The sequence below is a fragment of the Petaurus breviceps genome, unplaced genomic scaffold (genome assembly GCF_028583685.1).
Source record: "Petaurus breviceps papuanus isolate PSGF00001 unplaced genomic scaffold, PetGlider_PUasm1.0 126, whole genome shotgun sequence".
NCBI lineage: Eukaryota > Metazoa > Chordata > Mammalia > Diprotodontia > Petauridae > Petaurus > Petaurus breviceps.
The window spans coordinates 13,217,815-13,240,469 of record NW_027185655.1 but is presented as its reverse complement, the minus strand read 5'-3'; the positions used below and the strand labels follow the sequence as shown (position 1 = coordinate 13,240,469).

Here is a 22,655-nt window from a genome sequence, read left to right as displayed (position 1 = left end):
TGGAATTCCCAGACAAGGAAACCCACTACTTATATAGGTTGGCACTTTCTCTGCAACTGGCAGCCTTAGTGGGCTCCTTGGGGCAGGGAGGTTACATGACTTGTACAGGGTCATGCAGCCAGGATGTGTCAATCTTGAATTCAGGTCTGTCTGGCTCTGAGGCTAGCTCTCTATTCACTACAACACAAGTCTGCAAAGCTCTTCAAATATATTATGACATTAGAGACTCAAAAATACCTCATGATATAAGAATTACAAGTACTTCCACCCTCGTTTTACAGATGAGAAATCTGAAGTTCAGAGAAGACAAGAATAAATTCTGCTTTTGAAGCTTTCCAGCTATGGGACGCTGGGGGCCCTCAGTAAAAGAGGGGGTTGTACCTGATGGCATCTAAAGTCCTTTCAAGTTCTAAATTTATGCTACTATGTATGATTTGTCAGATCACACAGCTAGTCAAGTGACAGAGGCAGAATTTGAACCCAGGCCTCTCGGATGCCAAATCCTACATTCTATTAAAAGCGCACTGCTAATGCAGCGAATCCAGATAAATAGCACTAATGAATATGCAATAAAATAAAATTCTTGTTAATGAAAAACTAAATCAAGCATTTATCCCAAATACCTTACTAATTTATCTTTTTTTCCAGCTCATCATTTTATATTTTACTCAAATTGTCCTTTTTGACACAAAACCCAGGGGCTGGTCATTTCTCTCCTATGTTAGAAGCCAATTATTGAACTAGTACTAAGGGTTTTTCCCTTCTTTTCCTCATTTACAAAGTCAGCCCCATAGGTTATTCAGGCAGCGTTTCAACTGCAGGGCTCCTAAGAAGATGACCCAACTAGAAAACTCAGAACTGATCAAAAGGTGAAGAAATTTTAGTTTAGGTGAACTGATGGATTGTGGCCCATTGTGTTTTACTCATACAGGTCTGGTTAAAAGTGGATTTTCCCTCTTTTATCTAGATTACCCTAGGTGGCCTGATATGGGTAGCAGTAAGTGTCTTTGACCAAGCCTCAGTAATCAGTCCCCAAACCTCAAAACCTCATTAGAATAAACACGCCTCTCATTATAATATTCATTCTCTCATTATGTATTAAACAATCAAAGCTGATTGTCACCCTTAGGAACACTCATTCTTCCAAGGGCATATAAGTACTGAGTGGGTTCCATGAGGGGTCTTTGGCACTTGAAGTGCCACTGACCTCTTTTTATTAATTACTGCTAGCACAATTAATAAAATGGTTAATCCAGAACCCAGAAACTATGTCTCTTGAAACTTTCATACATTACAACTATACTGCAGATACTCAGCTCACAGCTACAAAACTAGGTAGTGACCTGCAGATGTGAAACAACCCACCATAAATAAAATGCCCTTTTATCCTAAGCTTTCTTTCACATGCAGATTGCCACACTAGGAAGCCCTGCTCCTAGGGAGGCTAAGGTCGGTGGATCACTAAGCCGACCACGTTCAGTGTGGCTGTCTATACTAAGTCTACCACCACGATAGTGAGCCCCTGGGATTGGAGGAAGGGGGGGACCAGGCACCTTCGAAGGGTTGAACAAGTTCAGGTTTTAAACAGGGTAAGTCGATGCTTCTGTGCCAATCAGCAGGAGAATATGGCCTGGAAATGGTCACTGCACTATCTGTCTAGGTGAGATGAGATCCAGTCAAAGGAAAAAAATACAGATTAAAAAGATTTAGTGACTTATAAGAGCACTGCTATTCCCTAATTCAGTATGGAGACTAACCCTCTTGAACAAATTCAGAGCATAAGATATGGCTTTAGTACAAATTTAGTAAAGAGTACTTTAAAGGAAACTGCAAAAGCCTTCTTTGAAAGGCAATGGCACCATAGGATTCATTTGTTCTTTCGCTCCAACTCAACATACAAACATTGAAGATGACCTCCCTCCCTCCCTCCTTTCCTTCCTTCCTTCCTTCCTTCCTTCCTTCCTTCCTTCCTTCCTTCCTTCCTTCCTTCCTTCCTTCCTTCCTTCCTTCCTTCCTTCCTTCCTTCCTTCCTTCCTTCCTTCCAATTGGGGTTCAGTAACTTGCTCAAGGTTACATGGTCAAGTGTTTCTGGGTGTGGTGCTAAGTATCTGCGCCTGGACTTGATCCCCAGGTTGTCCTGACACTGAAGCTGGTGCTCTTACTCGCTGAGCCACCTGGCCACCCCTAAGCAATTGGGGTTAAGTAACTTGCTCATGGTTACATGGCCAGGTGTTTCCGGGTGTGGTGCTAAGTATCAGAGCCCAGATTCAATCCCAGGTCATCCCAACTCTGAGGCCAGTGCTCTTACTCACTGTGCTACCTGGCTGCCCCAAAGATGACATTTCTGCCCTCATGAAGTTTACAATTTAAAAGGAGGATGATATGTGTATGCAAGTAAACATAATGTAAGCTGGAGGGCAAGCAGAGACCCAGATGTTCAGGGAAATAGTGGCCACACTGACTGGGCCCATGTCAATGCATGGAGATGGGGGTAAGGATAGGTGTTTGGCTCTGGACAGGAGAGAACAGGATGAGATGATGGGATTTATTCATGCCCTGAGGCAGACTACCATGAAATGACTGTGGTAAGAGAGGCTGAGCGTGAGAGTCAGAATAAGGAGGGTGGTGAGTTCCTGAAGACTTTCTTTTTTGAGCAGGGCATGACATGGCCAAGCCTGTTTATTGAGAAGATTACTTTGGCAGCCATGTAAAGGACAGACCGAGGAAGGAAGAATCTGGAGGAAGGGAGACACCTGTAGCTATCCAGGTGAGAGGTGAGATGGACTTAAGACAGAGAAGTAGCTATGGGAGCAGAAAGGAATAGAAGGCAAGGGTCACATCAAAGGCAGAACTGACAGGTTTTGCTAACTAACTGGACGTGGAAGATGAGAGAGAAGAAAAACGAAGAATGGTCCCATGACATTACAACTTAGAAGAGGAACAATACTGTACCACTCATAAAATTTAAAAAGTCACAGAAAAAATCCCGTCTCTTATTAAGCATAAACCTTTGAAGGCCAATGTTCTGTCAAAGAGCTGAGGAGGCATTTATCCCATGCCTCATTTTGGATCACTGGCACTGGCCTCCGTGGGAGTTTTTGTAACTTTTAAAATTTAATGAAGTCTGGAGATGAATCCTTCTTCATGGGTCTCCTATCAGAAATCCTTCTAGGTGACAGGACTTGGTTAGGTAGGGGAGAAACATGAAAATGTCCCCGACCTAAAGCAGGAGAGCAAGCACATCCTCAGAAGATGGTGCGGCAGGCATGCGTAGAGAAAAGCCAGTGCAAAGTGTATGCAGCAGAGACAAGCTAGTTTCTGAGGACACTAGGAGGTGGCAGCAAGGGGTCCCATGAGGTGGCCCTGAGCAGAGAAGGCCCCATGGTCCAGGGACAGGAGGTACCACATCAAGTATGGGCAGAAGCAGGAAGCCCATTTGGCTGAAATGTTGAGTGTGTGAAGGTCTGGTGGAGCTACATAGGGAGCCTTGCAATGTCAATGGAAGAATTAGTATGCTAACTAATGGGAAGAAGACACCCTTGGAATTTCTGAAGCAGGTGACTGCCACGGTCAGACCTGAGCTTCAGGCCAGGTCTGGTGTGAGAAGGCTGCATGGGAGAGGGGAGAGACTTGAGCCAGAGGCCAATGAGATGGCTGGCCACTGCATTAGTTCAGATGGGGGGAGGTAAGAAGGGCCTGAATTACAATGGCAGCTCTGAGCATTGAGAAAAGGGGACAGTTGGAAGAGGTGTGGGAGAGGAAGAATCAACAGGATCTAGTAATTTGTTGGCTGTGTATGGTGATCCCAAGGGGTCGAACACCTGGGTAATGAAAAGGATAGTGGCAGAAGCCCTGAAATCCACCTCTGGATGCCTCCCTGGGGTTGACCCAGGATTTTTAAAGGCATTTCCAGCAGAGCACTAGATTTCAAATATGAATATGTCTATCAAGGAACAATCTAGGAAATTTTCAGAGGTTCAATCTCAGAAGGCTAGCCACCAGTAACTAAGAGACAGAGGAACAGCGGTCTGCATTTGGTGATGGCTATGGGATTAGATAAAATAGAAAACCTGTGAAGTAACAGTATCCGTTATAAGGTCACGGGCCTGTAATCAATGCTGGTAAAAAAGACTTCGAAAATACACAAAAGGATAATTTTCTTTGTGTAGATATCTAAAACCAGAAGCTGGATGTTTGTTAAGCACAGAACAACAAAAAAAATTAAAAGGCTCTGAGGGAAAATGTAGTTAGCTCTAGGTTATCTGTAATTGGTGGTGTCGCAGTTGGGCTCTAGAAGGAAAATGCTGATCTTTGCAAAGACCTGCAACTCCAAATGACCTTTTGAGCAGAACTTATGGCAGAGAGGGACCCTAGAGGGAGCCTGGGGGGGGGGGGGGAAGGGGAGAATGTTCTCCTTCAGACACATACCGGCCACGTTAACCAGGTCTCATCAAGTCAAGCGACTCTCTAAGACTATCAGTTGTGAGAATGTGCCAAACTTCCTATTATCAATGAAGTCACAAGTCCGATAAAACAATGACAATAAAGCAATATAGTACCAATACTACTATATTCCACATTTCTGTCCATCTCCCAAATACACTAGTTTCAATTGGAAAGAAAATAAATTAGCAATCTGCTCATTAAAATGAAGTTAGCATTTCAGGCAGGATGTTTTAGGTAATTCATATAATAGCCTGAAAAAGTTGACAAAAGAACAGAGAAATCTGAACAGCTAACTTCAAAGAGAACCGTGCATACTCACCAACACATTTGTCTCTTGTTCGATTTCTGGCACATAAGGGTAGTGGTTGTAAAACATGTCATTCCGGACCATTTTTTTCCTCATTCTGCAAGGCCCTTCTGTCATCTCCAGCATCCACTTGTCCAGATGGGAGCCGATGGGAGGACCCCACAAACCTCTTTCTCGTAGCAGTTCATACTCGATTTGGCTCCATTCCTCTGTCACGTATTTCAGGGCGTTTTGCTGACGCTACGGATGTGAAGATTTACAAATTGGTATCCAATCAAAGCAGTAGTAGTAATAATAAATCTAGAAATAGCTCAGAAGAAAGCTCACATTTGGAAGTAAGAGCTGCCTATAATAGTTTTGCCAAGATTATTTAGTTATGACTGAATCAAGGTATGAGAATGGAAGAATTTGTTTTGATGATGAAATATCATCAGCACTAAAACGTATTACAAGTATATGGTAAAGAAAACCTAAACACACTTCTCTGGTGCTTCACTATGGCTTGGAAATGACCCTGAACTTCAAGAGTCTGCTGGGAGAGCATAAGCTCTAAAAGGACCATGGAGTTGGAAAAGCCAGGCCCGGTGACAGGTTCGACAAACATTTAGTAAGTGCCCCTTTGAGCCAGGAATGGAGTCAGAAAGAACAAAATGGAACAGTCCGTGCCCTTGAGGAGGTAACATTACACTAAGTGGATAAAACATTCATAAATAAGTATGCTATGAGGAAGGTTGAGGATGAGGGAAGCACTAAGAACTAAGGGAAGACACCTGAGTCAAGGAAGGCTTCCCAAAGCAAGTGGAACCTTGAAGAAAACCAGGCACGAGGAGGGGGTGCATCACAGACACAAGCAACAACTGCAAGTTCAGGAAACAGTCTGGCTACAACAGGGACTCCATACATGGGAGCAGAATGAAATAAAGCCAGAAGGCAGGGGGAAGCAAGACTGCCTAGGGCCTTAAATGCCAGAGAGATCAACAATTATCGGAGGACCAGCCTGACCGAGAACAGGTGTAATCACAAAAGGGCAAGGCCCCTACACAGGTAAGGGGGAATGGCAAGTCAGGAAGAACATCTCTTAAGGTATGTGGGGACACTATCCTTTCATTCTCACAAAACGGTATACCTCGATTCAGTCACAATGAAATGATTTTGGTAAAACTAATATAGGCAGCTCTTATTTGTTTCTGATACAATAATGAAAAACCTGCTTGATGACAGGAATTGATTACATTGGTTACAAAAACGAGTGACATCTGAACACAGTTTCTGTTCTGGATGTTGAAGGGTAGCTCCTCATCTCTTCTGGCACAGCAGCATTGACAACAGCAGGGAGAAAGTCTTGACCTTCCATGGTTGGCTAATAAACACAGTCTTTTGAGTATGACCCCGAGAACTTAATGAAGTAATTGCCAGAAGGTGCTAGAAGACACTTGAAGGAATTCTAGTCGACAGACTTGACAATTAACCAGGTGAAATTTCCTGTTATTCTCCTCTTAAACAACCTAGGAACGTATGTGTATCCCTGATCAGTAAATTATATTTATATGTGTGCACACATTATTAATCCTCTACATAGTAAGGAAAAATTGTAGAAAGAGGCAATTTTTATGTATCTTTCTTTCTCCCTCCTTCAGCATCTAATGTAGTTCTCTATATATGTTAAGTAATATTAAATACTCAATACTGGCTAATTATTTGTATTGCTATCCTTATTTCAATGAAATTAATATGAACAGATTAATACCGTAAAGCCAATTCTCACTACAGACTACAGAAAATTAGGCAGTTTTACCTCAGCCAAATCATCCTAATCACAAGCTGACACTGCTGACAAGGCTCGTCTCTCCTTACTGTGTGTGCCACGGTCCCCACTGGCTCCTCTCCTAACCATTCTTCCTGTGCTGCTTCTGTGGGAGCAATGCTTCTACCCCACCTCCTAGCCATGTCCGGGCCTCCCTGATGCTTTATTTGGGAGAACAGATCAACTCAGTCATCATCTCTGTATAGAGTCAGCCTTCGCCATCAGTGTCCTCAACTGCATGGTGGGGCTCTCCTCTTGGATGCCACACAGGGATCTCCAACTCAACAGGTATAAAAAGGAGGTCACTCCCTCACCCCCCATTTATCACATACTGATCTGGACAAATTAATGCCATCGTTTCAGTTTCAATGTACAGTGAAAAGTGATAGTAGGAAATGTGGAAAAGGAAGAGACTGGTTTGTTTCTCTTAGCATTCCTGGCCTCTAGCAGGGATCTTGCCTACAATGGGCATTTAATAAATGTTTGCCAGATTTGGAAAGTCCTTCATGATCTGGTTCCAGTATATCTTTCTAAGCTCATTTTCTATCACTTTCTCTCCCACCCATGACACAGAAGCAAACCTGGCCTTCTCTGGCTACACATATACGATGTCCTCCATGCCTGGCCTACTCTCCTTCAGCTTTGCTACTGCCTGTCCCCCCTCCCATCCCAGCCAAAAAAATGACTTTCTGTGCATTTATGGGCCCACATTTTGTTTTTCACCAGTAAAATGCAGCTTCCTTGAGAGCACGACCGACTTCATTTTTGTCTTTCTACTCCTAGTGCCGGGCATGGTGCCTAGCACATAACAGGCATTTAATAAGAACTTGCAAATAAATACTTATTGAATTGAACTGCACTAGAGATTTATTGTCTGCATAGAAACCAATCTGGAATGGGACCCTCCTTGATATTTGATTTAAAATAAAAATCCAAGAACTCATTAAATAGCCATGATACTACATAATGACAGAGCAAGACTTTTATAATATTTCTGAAAACAAATATACAATATATTGTTGTGTTCCTGCTGTTTAGTCATGCCCAACTCTCTATGATCCCATTTGAGGTATTCTTGGCAAAGATAATGGATGGAATGGTTTGCCATTTTCTTCACTAGCTCATTTTATAGATGAGGAAATTGAGGCAGACAGGTCACACAGCTAGTAAGCATCTTGAAGCCAGATTTGAACTCAGAAGATAAGTCTTCCTGACTCTAGGCCCAGGTCTCTATTCAAGGAACCACCTAGCTTTCCCATATAAAAAAATGCTAAATATTAAATTCACATAAATATAATATCAGATGTACTCAACAAATTTCAGGGAGTATAATTTTTAAAATATTACTAGTTGCCTCAACAAGACCAGAAATATTTAGGATAAGTTATTAAATAACTCTAAATTAAACAACTTGGACACTATAAAATTCATTTTTCCACTGCGATTGTTAATGAGAACACCTTGAACAGATCTTATTTCTTTATTGACTCTCAAAGCACTTTTAGGCCATTTTTTGATATGTTACTTTTTTTTTTTTTAAAAAGCAATCAGGGTTAAGTAACTTGCTCAAGGTTACACGGCCAGGTGTTTCTGGGTGTGGTGCTGAGTGTCTGAGCCCGGATTTGGATGTGTTACTTTCTAATGCTCCTGTTAAGCCAGAAGGAGTTAAGTGCCAACTTTATTATGTTCTCTTTTTAGGTAGGGGATAAGAGCAGGTAAACAGGACACAAGACTAATTTGTGCTGAGCCCAAGAGCTGATTCCTATTTTACATTTCATATACAGGTTACCAAGAGAAGAGTCAAGTTCCCCAAGATCATTACCAACAGCCTGAGGTTGGGCTGGTGTCTGGACAAATTAGAGTGACTGCTACATTCTTACCTCCTGGTATTCTTTGTACTGCGTGTCTACCAAGTCTCGGACAACAGCAATGTGTGTAAACATCCACTGGGAAATCTCCTAAGACATTGGGGCGGGAGGAAAGAGCCTTAATATCTTATGAAGATTACCGTGCAAAAGAGTTAGTTGACATTTAGTTTTAAATGAAGAGTAATTGATTAAAATTCTATTAAAAAACCTACACAGAAAGAATACCACAATTGAGATCCTGTGATGAACACCCACTAATTTTTAGTACTTTAATGCTTTTCTCAATTGCCTCTCAGATTTTAGAACTCAGATGTTGCTGAGATGACTGAGAAAAAACCATCAACTACAATTTTTTGACCTCATCTCTCGCTACAGCAGCCAAGATAACATGTAGGCCTATTTGAAGTCTGAGTAAGTAAGGAATAATTTCCTTCCCTTGCAAAAGCCAAAGTAAAAGATGCTATTATTTACTAGGTTTTCGTGTCATTGTCTATTTCGAAGTTATATCGCCTTGAACAGATTGAAGATTTGGAGATAGTGGGGTCCTCTGAATCATTTAAGTCAGGGCCTCCTAAACTTTTTCCACTTGTGATCCCTTTTCCCCTTCAGATAGCTGGGTTCCACGGCCTTGGGAATATGTGCAAAAGTGAAGTGTTCATGCTTTGTGTTCAGAACCAAGGCTGCAGCCAAGTTGCATGATGCAAGATGGGCCAGAAACACCTTAGATTTATCACATGTTCGATTTTTAATCTTTTGGTCGTTGCACATTCAAAAATGTTTTACTGTCGGCACCCACAGTTTAAGGAACTCTGAAAACCCACCACCTCATTTTATAATTGAAGAAACTATAATCCCCAGAGGTTAAATGACTTGGGTAGGATCAAGAAGTGTTGAGTGAAAGAGTCAAGATCAAGAGAAGGGGCTCAGAACGTGTACACTTATACAGTTATCTATTTTATTCACTTGCATTCTAACATGAATGCTAGACTTTGTACCCCCAATGAAATCTGAGAGTGTGAGAAGTTCCACCACTCTGGATTAATCCTTTCATGAAACACCTGAAGCAGAATCAGAAAGAAATGGTTCGTTCTAAGTCATTTATAAGAACAATGCATACTTTATGCTTTAATTTGTCATCCTCTAGGACTCTATGCAGTGGAACCCCACAACTCACCTGTGTGGAGAGATTGTGCTTGTTGAGGCCACTCTCCTTTCGATTCCTTCTGGATCCTGTTAACTTTGAGAGGCCAAAACCACTGCTGACTCGGGACAGTTTGGACTGTGTGCTTGGCACAAGAGCTTCTCCTCGACTGATGCATTTCTTTTCATGGGCTATGGGATTCAAATGTGATTGTGGTTAGTTCATATTGCTTGTTATAAATAACAGGGTTTTAAGCTTGTCACGTCCCCCATGTAGCCTAAAGGGAATGATCATTAATCTATCTCTCTGCTGTTGTCCCATTAATCCTATTCATTTCCAAAATTCTAAGATAATGAAGGTCTACGTTTGGATATTTTCTTATTAACTAGTAATGCCGCAATATCATTAACTAATAAGCCAACTCAATTTCAGTTTAATAAACATGAAAATAAACATTGTTTAACTATAGCAACCTCATTTTCCTACTTATTTCCCTCTATCCATAAAGCACCCCAGTTCCCTGAGCTGAAACTGACTCAAAGTTATTGGCTCTGAGATTTATTAAAAGCATAACAAACAAAATGAAGCTATAAGTACTTATTTACAATGTTATCAGTTCTGAGTCCTGACAAATGGACTAAAAATGCACATTGGCTGAAACAGCCAATGTGGGAATGTTTTGCCTCATTATTTATATTTGTTAGAAAGGTTTTGTTTTTCTTTTTTTTTTTAACGAAGGAGGGTTGGAAGGGAGATAACACTGGAGGGAGAGACCAAAAAAGAAAAAGGGAGCACAGAAGCATTTTTGAAAAAATGCATAGAACAGGACAGAAGTGAACATTGACAGGACAGCTTTGAAAATTACACACTGAACTTACTACATAGCTAAAAGGAAAAGTAAGATGTGCCTAACAGAGATTTGTGGCTTTATGTAGAATCCCTATTTTCTACCCTGTTTTGCAGATAGAAACACTAATATTATTTAGTGTATGTTAAACTAAGAATTTTTAAAATGAGGTATGAAAAGGCTCATAGCCAAAGTCATCTTTAGTTATCATTACAACTTCTGAATTCTCAATTCTGCAAGTACAGAGTGAACATTCAGTTCCCAAAGGATACCAATTAATCTCTTCTTAAGATAAGAGTTTCTCTAATTTGTTTATGATGTGCCCTTTAAAGTACTGAAGAATGACATGAGAAGAACCCAATAGTAGCAACACTGGAAAACCAAACAACTTTGAAAGCTGTTAGAACACTGATCAATATAATAACTACTCATGTTCCTAGAGGACAGAAGATGAAATGCTCTACATTACAAAGAAGTGATCATTACAATGCAGAATGACCTATGTGTCTACATGTCCACACACATTTGTACAGAGGCACTGAGTGAGGGAATCTGTTCTGCTTGACTGTGTATTTGTTACAAGAAATCTGTTCCTCCCACCTTCCCCCCCACTCCCCACCCCAGTGGAGTTGTCGGTGGGAGGGAGAGAAATTAGATCTCTGTTAATTAAAAAAATAAAAAGAGTAGTGTATGTGTGGAGGGCTTCAACCTGGGCAGACTGCTAGTGGTTGTAGACAAAGGCACTGTTATTATTAGTCTTCCTTAACGATTTGTTACAAGAGTTCTCTCAAACTGAGGAGTCTATAACTGTAATTATAAAAAAAAAATCAGTAAAACAACAACAAAAAAGATAAGGGTCAAAGAGTTCTCGGGAAATATGTTTTCTTGCTCCTTCTTTGGCCATCTGTCTCTGTTTAGCAGGCACACTCCTCAACACTCGTTAAAGTGACAATATCTCAAGATATGGTGCTTCTGCCAGTGACTCTGGGAGCAGTGAATGAAGCTGAGGTGACCAGTGGGGCTGGTGGTCGTTTAACTGCACACCTTTTTAGCAGGAATGGCTAAAGCTCACCTCTCTATCTCTTTACGTATGTAGACACAGACACACACACAACGATACTTTGGACCAGATCAATGACCTCACTGATGAAGGAAATGTGTCAGGAAGTAAACTCTACTAATACAGGTCTGCACTTTGAGTCATAGTCTGCCTGGGGCACTAAACATTAAACATCATAGATATGGATCTGGAATGGAGCTCTTAGATCTTCTAGAACAGCCCTTGACTTTCATGATGAGCAAACTCATGATTAAAGCCAAAGAGGATCAAAATGATTTGGTCCCATAGATGGGCACAGGCAGGATCTGAACGAGGTCCTCTCGTACCAGGCAGAGCTCCTCCCACCATCCCACAATGCCCATGGAGTCCCATGGCCAGGATGCATCCTTGCAGCCTGGGCCTCCTCTCTAAGCCATCACATCATGCTGCTTCTCACCTCAGGAACAGCTGTAAACTCCCACATAGGTACCTTGTATTATATGGTGACTAAAAGCTGTTTATGGCAACAACTCGTTTTCCTAGAATCTTAGGCATGTATCTGTGTGTATTATGTGTACACATACACATGTGTACACATATAAATCAATAGCCTTTTCAATACAATTTGGTTTCCTTTTTATCCATACATATTTTAAGCTTTTTAAAACATGATTCTGAGGAGTCCATAGACTTTATCAAACTGAAAAAAGGCCTATGAGACCAAATAGGCTAATAACCCTTGTCCTACATGACAGAAACTCAGTATTATGTTAATAGACCTTTTCATAAGACACTATATACTTCCCCCTTTCCTCATTCTCATTTCTTAAAATGACAAATAATTCCAACAGAGAAATGATGGTTTTATTTTTACACAGAAATGTCAAACTGCCTCAAGACTAAGAAGAAAATTATTGGGGGCGAAGCAAAGATGGCAGAGTAGAAGCACAAACTTGGCATGAGCTCCCTCTCAGATCAGTTCCAATACGTGTAAAAAAATGATTCTAATCAAACTTTAGAGCTACAGAACCCACAAAGTAAAAGAAAGAAACAAATCTCCCACTGAAGGCATCCTGACAAACCAACAGGAAAGGTCTACCGCAAGGAGCTGGGAGCCAAGCCCAGTTCCCTATGAGTCCCGTGGTTCTGGCTCCAAGGCAGCCCCTACCAGCGGGGAACAGAGAAGACTTCAGGAGACTGAATCACCAGCAGCTGTGGGGGTTTCCAGATTTCTCAACCCATAAACACAAAACACAAAGTAAAAGGTCAGTGTGGAACTCTGTTGGAACAGGGGGGGATGGAAGAGCGTGGTCCAACCCACGTGGCAGGCATTGCTGCCTCAGGAGCTCCTGGCCTGCAGATAGTAGGGGGATCAAGTGACCATTCAGAGGGTAATGGCTCTTGCTTTAACACGTTTGGATCTGGATTGCAGTCTTAGGTGGAAGTCCTGGGGTGTGTGGCCAGTGTGCCAGAGATTGTGGGGGCTATACAGACAGTGCCCTCTTAATAGCTCTGGCAGCTGCAAAAACCTCAGCAATTTGGGACAAAGCTCTCTCCATTCTGGAAGCAGAGTGCTATTGTGGCAAAGAGCTCAAAAGTCAAGTAACTGGCTGGCAATATAAGCAAGCAGAGGAAGCACAAACAGACCATAGAGTACTTTTTTGGAGACAAAAAGGATCAAGGCATGGAGCAGGAGGAAGACAGTGAAGTCAGAACTCCTGCATCCAAAGCCTCCAAGAAAAATATGAATTGGTTACAATCCATAGAAAAGCTCGAGAAGGATTCTGAAAATCAAGTTAGAGGAATGGAGGAAAATTGGGAAGGGAAATGAGAATGATACAAGAAAATCATGAAAAGCAAGTCAACAGCCTGCTAAAGAAGATGCAAAAATACACTGAAGAAAACACACCTTAAAAAACAGACTAACTCTTGGGCGGCTAGATGGCGCAGTGAGTAAAGCGCTGGCTTGGAGTCAGGAGGCCCTGAGTTTGGTTTTGCCCTCAGACACTTAACACCCACACAAAAAAACTAACCATGTAACCTTGGGCAAGTTACTTAATCCCAATTGCCTGCCAAAAGGCAAAAAAATAAAATAAAAATAGACTAACTCAAATGGCAAAAGAGGCCCAAAAAGCCAGTGAGGAAAAGAATGCCTTAAAAAGCTGAATCTGTCAGATGGAAAAGGAATTTCAAAAACTCACTAAAGAGAATAGCTCCTTCAAAATTAGATTGGAGCAACTGGAAGCTAATTACTTTTTGAGAAATCAAGACACTATAAAACAGATCCAAACAAATGAAAAAATAGAAGACAATGAGAAATATCTCGCTGGAAAAACCACTGACCTGGAAAACAGATCCAGGAGAGATAATTAAAAAATTATTAGACTACCTAAAAGCCATGATAAAAAAAAAAGAGCCTAGACACCATCTTGCAAGAAATTATCAAGTAAAATTGCCCTGATATTCTAGAACCAGAGGAAAAAACAGAAATTGAATGAATTCAATGATCACCTCTTGAAAAAGATCCAAAAAAGAAAACTCCTAGGAATATTATAGCCAAATTCCAGAGTTTCCAGGTCAAGGAGAAAATGCTGCAAGCAGTCAGGAAGAAACAATTTGAGTATTGTGGAAACACAATCAGGATAACACAAGACCTAGAAGCTTCTACATTAAGGGATCAAAAGGGCTTGGAATATGATATTCCAGAGGTCAAAGGAGCTAGGACTAAAACCAAGAATCACTTACCCAGCAAAACTGAGTGAGGATAATGCTTCAGGGGAAAATATGGTATTCAATGAAATAGAGGACTTTCAAACATTCTTTTTTTTTTTTAATTTTTGGAGGGCAGTTGGGGTCAAGTGACTTAACCAAAGTCACATGGCTAGTTTTTGTGTTAAGTGTCTGAGGCCAGATTTGAATTCAGGTCCTCCTGACTCCAGGGCTGGTGCTCTATTCACTGCACCACCTAGCCGCCCCATTTTCAAACATTCTTGATGAAAAAAACAGAGCTAAACAGCAAATATGACTTTCAAACACAAGAAAGTGAAGCATGAGAAGGTAAGTAGGAAAAAGAAATCAAAAGGAACTTATTAAAGTTGAACTATTTACATTCCTACATGGAAAAATGATAATGGTAAGTCATAAGACTTTTGTCAGTATGAGAGTTGAAGGGAATATATATGTATAGGATGATGTATATGTGTATAAATATACATGTGAATATGGGCACATGTATGTTCATGTATACATAGAGGACACAGGATGAATTGAATATGAAGGGATGATATCTAAAAAAATAAAATTAAAAGGTGAGAGAGGAATTTATTGGGAGAAGGAGAAAAGGAAAAATAGATTAGGGTAAATTACCTCATATAAAAGAGGCAAGAGAAAACTTTTACAATGGAGGGGAAGAGCAGGAAGGTGAAAGGGAATGGGACAACCTTATTCTCACTGAATTTGGCTGAAGGAGGGAATAAGATACACACTCAATTGGGTATCTTACCCTACAGGAAAATAGGTTGGTAAGGGACAAGAGGGAAATGATAGAAGGGAGGGTAGATTGGGGGAGAGGGTAATTAGAAGCAAACATTTTTGAAAAGGGATAAGGTCAAAGGAGAAAATAGAATAAGTGGGGGGCAGGATAGGATGGAGGGAAATATAGTTAGTATTTTACTATATAACTACTATGGAAATGTTTTGTATAACTACACATGTACAACCTATATTGAATTGCTTCTCTTCCCAGTGGGGGTGGGTGAGGAAGGAAGAAGGGAAAACATTTGGAACTCAAAGTTTTAAAAAGAAATGTTTAAAAAAATATTGTTCTTTTTTTTTTTAACATGCAACTGGGAAATAAAATATACAGGCATTGGGGTATAAAACCCCATCTTGCTCTACTAGAAAGTTGGGGGGGGGTTGATGGGGTAGGATACAAGAGAGAACTGATTGGGGGAAGGGGTATTCAGTAGGCTTGCTATTTTGGGGTGGGAGTAGGGGAAAGACAGGAAGAGAAAAGCTGTTAACTCAAAATCTTGTGGAAATGAATGTTGAAAACTAAAAATAAATAAATAATTTTTTAAAAAAGAAAATTATTACAGACTAGGAAATTATATACAAACAGCAACATTTTCAAGTCTGAAGAGTTTCAGAAAAAAGATTTTATATATATCAAACTATGCATCTGCTACACACAACTTATTTCAACAATATGACACCATAGGATCGACACTCTCTTGATTGTGTCCATCCCCTTACGAACTCTGTATATTTTAAAATGCCCGGGTGCCAGATGGTACAGAGGAGCGAGAGCTGGGCCCTGGAGTCAGAAGGTCTGTGTTTAAATCCAGCCTCAGACTCTTATTAGTTATGTGATCCTGGGCAAGTCATTTAATCTGCCCTCAGTCTCCTCAGCTGTAGAATTAGGACAATAATAGTACCTACTTCCTAAGATTATTGTGAGAATAAAAGGAGAGAAGATCTGTAAAGCGATTAGCAGAGTAAGTACTATATAATAATAATTACTATTAAAATGTTTCATTGACACTCTTTTCTTTCTTTGTTTCAATTCTCTAACTTTCTCAGTCTCTATTGCCACACCTTCTTCTGCCCTTGAAAGCCTTTTCTTGTAACAAACAAGTATAGTCAAGCAAAATGTATTTGCAGGAAAGTATCCATCCCATTCTGTAACTTCACTGTCTTTCATTTCACCAAGAGGAAGGAGGTAGGCATGTTTATCATCAGTCTTTTGAGATCAAGATTCCAGAAATCAGAAATCCACTGTTTCTACTTCTTTGCTGTAACAAAATTTTCTGCTCAATTTGTTTTGGTATAAATGGGCCCTTTATCTTTGCTGAAGGGATGGAATTTCTGGGCCAAAGATTACGCCCACTTGAGTGACTCTAGGAGCATGAACCCAAATTGCTTTCCAGCATCGTTGGACCAATTCACAGCTACATCAACAATGCAGTATTGTGCCGATTGTTCTAGTCTCTCCCACAACTGTCTTGTCCCCATTCAGGGGGTATGAAGGAAAATCTCAGATTTGTTGTAATAAGCATTTTACTTATCTTTAGTGATTTAGAGAATTTTTTCTATCGTTGACAGCCTGAATTTCTTCCTTTAAGAATTGCTTGTTGTAATGGGAAGCAAAGAAGTAGTTTACACCTTGTTCCTGGTATTTAGTTGACACCTTGTTTCAATCCTTGCCCATGATTTTATCCAGATTTTGTTGTTATGTCATAACATTTTGAATGATGTACTTTGATTTTGGTCAATGTTTTGTCTTAGTTTACTGCTTAATAGAGAGTTCACTATGCTATATAATCAGAACCTCGAAGCTGTCCACAGCAGCAGTCCCCTGGAAAGCTGCTTGTGCTTGGCTTCACACTTGTTCATATCCTGTGACCACTGAAGAATGGTTCTTGATCTTATTTATCTGAATCTATTTACTCTGTATCTTGGATATCAGACCTTTATGAGAGAAATATGTTGTGATGACTTTATTCCTCAATTTGTTTCCCTCTAACTACACTTCATTTGTTTGTGCAAAAAATTATCCATTTTATATCCTTTGATCTGCTCTATTTCTGGTCAAGAATTCTTTCCCTATCTATGCTATGAAAAGCTATCTTCTTCCCCACATTTGTATATGATGTCATTCTTTATGGTCAAGTCCTAGATCCACCTGGAGCTTGCACAATATACTATGAGACGTGGGGCTGCATCATTTCTGGTTTAGTTTCCTAATCTGTTCCATTAATCTACTTTTATATTTTTTAACCAGTAGCAAATCATTATGACGAATATTGTTTTGCAGAATAGTTTGGGATTTGGTACTGGTAGATAATCTCTCATTCTACTCCCCCACCCCCAACCCCACCCCATTATTTCTCTTCAGATTCAGACTCTTTGGGAGTTTGACTGCTATGACAGTAAATAAATCTTCCTTCAAATGTATTATACCAATGTCATTTTTTATTGCATTGTTCTTAGTAAAGGACATGGTTAATATTTTTGCCTCTCTGAACATATTTACAATACTCTAGAAAAGGGCTATTTTTTTTTTGTAAACATGTTATACATAGCTGTGAAACATTTATTTCTTAAATTCCCATTCAATAATTAACTATCCTATTCAATTTTATCCAAATCTTCATTTCCTGTTTTATTTATTTGTCTGGGTCTGATTTAAGGTTTCCAACATTTTTAAGTTTTGACACTTATCTCTCCTTGTAATTTGACTAACTTCCCCTGTAGCTTAGATGCTATGTTATTATGTGCATATATGTTACGTATATTATTTAATTTTTGATGGTGCTATAAGATGTATTATAGTTCCCTGCTTAAACTATTTCCATTTTTAAGACTACATTGTTTAAGATTATGATTGTAAGGCCTACTTTTTTTAGTTCTTGAAGTATGATAAATTCTTCCCTATCCCTCCATTTTTAACTGTGTGAATCTTAATGTTTCCAGTGTTAGGTATCTTATTCTGTTTGTTCTTATTTTCAGTCTCAGGTGCTAAATTGAGACTTGAAGGATTAGGCAGGCCTTGTTCAGTCCTGTCTCCTCTGTAGGGATACTACCACTGCTGCTTCTGGTAATCTGGATGGGGTAGCTGGCATATCCACCCTATACTGGGCATCAGTCTCTCGATTCTATCTCAGGCTTCTGGTGTTCCATTGCAGATTGTCTTGGCATGACAGCTAGTCAGGAGTTGGTTTTGCTTCTTCTACGGTCCTTAAAGGATTCGGTAGGAGATCCTATTGTTTTGGGATGCCTGCCTTGCATGACTTTCCTAGAACTGCTACTCAGAAGATAAGTTGGCCAAGTCTCACAATGTGACTCTCAGTGATCCAAGATAGGCTGATCCCTATCTCGTTGAGAAGTCAATCGTTGAAATGGGTTTTATTCCTACTTCTATGCAATTTTGGACAGGATGGAAAAGATTATTTCTGTTTGTTTGGGTGTCATTTTTTTTTCCAGGTGTCTTTATCACTTTTCTGAGACTCTGTTAGATTTTCAGTAGGAGATCCTAGATTGGCTTCTTCATGACCTTGCTATATTGTTTATAAATCATCCCGTGGGATTTTCACTTTATACTTGTCAGATTGGCAAATATGATAGATGCTGAAGGGTTGTAGCAAGAAAGCCATACCAATAGACTGTTGGTAGAGCTAAGAATTGGTCCAACCATTCTGGAAAACAATTTGCAATTATAGAAGAAAATCAATAAACTGCTGAATTGTTGAACTAAAACTGTTAAACCAACAATATCATTGATTAGGCAAATGCCTCATAGAAATCAAAGATAGTGGGAAAGATCCTTAAAAATATCTATTATAGCATTTATGCAAATGCAAAGAACTAGAAGGGTGACCAGAAATGGAGATTTTCGTATAAACAAATTGTGGCTTATTAATATAATAAAATATTATGAAACTATAAGCAGTGACAAATTATGAAGAACTGAGAGTCTTATGAACAGCTTGTATAAACAGATGCAGAACTGAGAGGAAAAATTTCAAAATGACCACAATATGTAAATAAAACAACATTGAAAGTGCTCAGAACTGTGATCAAAGTAGTGGCCAATCACAACTTCAAACTGATGGTAAAACATGTCTCCTTAAGATAGCAGAGAGCAGGTGGACTATGGGCATGGAATGAGTCGCACTGTCTGATCATAGAGAACCTGTTGAATTGCTTTATAAATGAGCTTCTTTGTTGAAAAGGAAGATTCTATTGGGCTGGGATTCACGGAGAGGTGATAACAATGTTTGATTTTTTTTTTTAAAGACCATCATTAAAACAATACTCTCCTCCCCCCTCCCCAGTTAATCTCAAGTAGCTATTCTTTATTTGTATCTGAGTGTGCTACCAAGTAGCATTTTGTGCTTTAGCTGATAGAATTAACTTCCTTTTGGAGAATCTTATTAACACACCCAGAGGCCACACACATGGCTCCATATTTGTAGAAAGTATCATTGCAGGGGATAAATTCCTCAAGTCAGACAAGAGCTCTGCAGCCAGGCCGTGGAGCCCCCCAGGATCTGCACGCCTGCTTACCCAAGTGGTTCTGCCAGCACTTTAAACCAGCTTCTTCAATAAGAGGCCTTGCTGCGGCAATGTCCACCAGGCCCCGGTCGTTGACAGGCAGGGTCACCTTAAAAAGTTCTTCCAGAGCTTGTTTCTTGCTGTGTATCAATTCAGTCCAGACTCTGTTGACAGCTTTTATGAGCAGTTGACGACCTAAATCATAAAGAAAAAAACACTGTACACAATCTTTTACTTTCTACAAAGTTTTTAAGTCAGAGTGATTTTAATTAAAAATGATTAGTTTATTCACAATGAATTTGATTCGTTCACAAATAGTGTCACTCTCAATGCTGTCAGACCACAGATAACATGGTCTATCTGAAAAGCTACAATAACAAGACCAAAAAAAGCACACAAAAATATTAGTTTAATCTGTATGATTATAATTCTGAGTACATTTGATTATATTAATTTTTCTCTGTAGCTCATATGAATTGTGTAATTTGTCTAAAACTGCTTTGGTCTTAAAATTTACTATATACATGAATTTTTTAAATATCCAGTTTAGGGAAGCTTTCTCTATTTTTTTTTAATGCTTTCATTTTGTCAGGACCTGTTATTGTTTATTTGCATTAACTTAATAGATCATTTCATAAAATGAACAAGTTTTATAAAAATGAGCAATGATAACTATACTTAGTGATAATGAACTTTATACCTAGATTTAATCATCTGTTACACCACTTGTAAATAATCAGTTGGCACCTAGGTGAGAGATACATGGTGGTTCTTCTAGAATGTAAAAACATGTTTTTGACTAAATGATAAATATATTTGGAGACTTATGTTGGAAGTAAGAGGAACTGGTAAGGCTGCTTTCTTAGCACATCTGGTTTAATCATCATCATCGACAAGCATTTACTAAGCACCTACTATAGGCCAGGAACTGGTAGGTGCTGGGTATACAAACACAGAGAAAGAACTTAGATTCTCCTGGGAGAGACTCTGTGTGTGGGTATGTGTGCGTTGGTGAGACTGTATGTACCAAGTAACTCTACAGAGAAGAAATGCAAACTTGTTGAATATAGGATAGCTTGTATTTCCTTTCACAAGGGAACTTGCTGGGAAGAACAAGAAGGGATTCTTGTAGAAGGTGGTTCTTAGGCTGAATCTTGAAGGAAGAGAAAATTCTAGAGGCCACAAGTGGAAAAGAGAAGAGCAAGTCAGAGGTGTCTGGAGAAGAACCAGGAGAAGGAAGTGTGACAAAAACCTAGAGAAGAGAGAGAATGTGCAAGGGCAGAGCAGGCAACAGCACGAGATGCAGGAGATGCCAAGGAGGACGAGTAGTGAGAAATGCTGAAACATTTGGCAATTCGGAGGCTGTTGATAAGTGGGGAGAAAGCAGGTTTAGTAAAGCACTGAAATCAGAAGCCCAGTTGTGGAGGGCTGAGGAGTGACAAGAAAGCAACTGGAGGCAGTGGGGGGGACACCCGGCTCTAGGAGACTGTCTGAAAAAAGGAGGGGAGACACAGGATACAGCGAAATGGGACAGCAGCGGCTAGTGAAGGTTTGGGTTCTTTGTAAGGATATGGGAAACTCGGGGGTGTTTGAAGGCAGAGGGAGAAGATTAGAGAGAAGGTAGATGACTGAGGTTGATGGAAGGAGATAGGATGAAGAATAAGATGCTAATGAAGCTAAGTGGCAGCCAGGAGGGGCAGTGGATAGAGTAACAATCCTGGAACCAGTGAGACCTGAGTTCAAATCTGGTCTTAGACACTTACTAGCTGTGTGACTCTGGGCAAGTCACTTAACTCCAGCTGCCTCAAAAAAAAGTATATGAAGAGAGAGTGGTCTTGACAAAGAGAATGGCCACCTCGGTCAAAGATGTAGGGGAAAAGAGACCAGAGATACACTGTCAAAGGTTTTTGGACGAAGGGGGCAGAAGAAAGAGGAGCTCAGGTCAAACAGCTTTAATTTCCTTTTAAAAATTTTTTTTAATGTTCTTTTATTTTTTCTGTAAGAATTTTGTTTTCTTTCTCATCCATCTCTACCACACTGGGGAAAAACAAAACAAAACAAAACAAAACTCTTGTAAAAATATGAATTGCTAAGCAGAAGAAAAAGAATTCCTGCATTGGCCACGTCTCAAAGTATGTGTCATTCTGCACTTGTGAGCCCACTACTGCCCTGTCCAGAGAAGGGTGGCAGGCTTCATTTGCAGTAACCTGGAACCACGAGTGGGCCTTTGTCTTGCTTAGAGCTCTTACATTTTTCAGAATTTGCTCAGTTGATGGGGTAGTTCTTTGCCCCATAAAAATAACTGCTCCAAATATTTCTAAACAGGCTTCTTTTTTCTCTTCTCTCTTTTTTGGGGTGTACGGACATAGTGGTGGCATTGCTGGATCAAAGGCAATACACAGTTCAGCACCCTTTGGGGCATAGCTCTAAACTGCTTTCCAGCACGGCTGGATCAATGCACAGTTTCACCAACAGTATGGGTTCTAGTATACCTCAGCCTGTCCATTTCTGTAAACTGTCAATCTGACAAATATAATGTAAAACCACAGCAGTAAAGCAGGAGTAATCAAGGAATAAGGTGTGCCAAGAAACAGACTGAGGCAGGACAATGGGTGAGGGATCTCAATGCAGAGGGCAGGGAGAGCTGAAATCAGTAATGACAGGGCTGTGATTGGGAAGGAATACTGTAAAGGTTCAGGAGGGCTAAGGACCTGGGAAAGTGCGCAGAGGCTGGGGGGCCTGGAAGTCCCCCAGGGGACAAAGAAGAGGGGTGGGAGAGGTGAGACCCAGAAGAAGATGGAATGATAAAGAGACAATCAAGGAAGGGGAACGGCTGCTTGTGGATTAGAGGAGTTCTAATGGGTGACCATCCCTGCATGACAGGGAAGATGCCAAGATTCCAGGCCTGAAAAAGGCTAATTGGGAGGTGAGGGCATTCAAGAGAATATCACTGCTGGAACAGCCAGGTGGTCCAGTAGATAGAGCAGTGGCCCAGAATCAGGAGGACCTTGAGTTTAAATCTGGTCTTGGACACTTTATGGGTGTGGGACCCTGGGCAAATTACTTAACCTTTACTGTTCACCCTCCCCAACCCCACCAGAGAGAGCGAGAGAGAGAGAGTGAGAGAGAGAGAGAGAGAGACAGAGAC

General features: G+C 40.3%; 1 protein-coding gene across 6 annotated transcripts in view; it reads right to left on the bottom strand.

Annotated features, from left to right (window-relative positions):
• The window catches only part of WDFY3 (WD repeat and FYVE domain containing 3), a 325,015-nt gene that overhangs the window by 58,258 nt on the left and 244,102 nt on the right, over positions 1-22,655 (bottom strand). For all 6 annotated transcript variants that reach the window (XM_069093019.1, XM_069093035.1, XM_069093044.1 and 3 more), the window contains 4 exons: positions 19,520-19,702; positions 9,600-9,757; positions 8,438-8,515; positions 4,766-4,993 (listed from right to left, as the gene is read on the bottom strand). In XM_069093019.1, the coding sequence (XP_068949120.1) occupies positions 4,766-4,993; positions 8,438-8,515; positions 9,600-9,757; positions 19,520-19,702 (647 nt within the window). The remainder of the gene's footprint in view (positions 1-4,765; positions 4,994-8,437; positions 8,516-9,599; positions 9,758-19,519; positions 19,703-22,655) is intronic.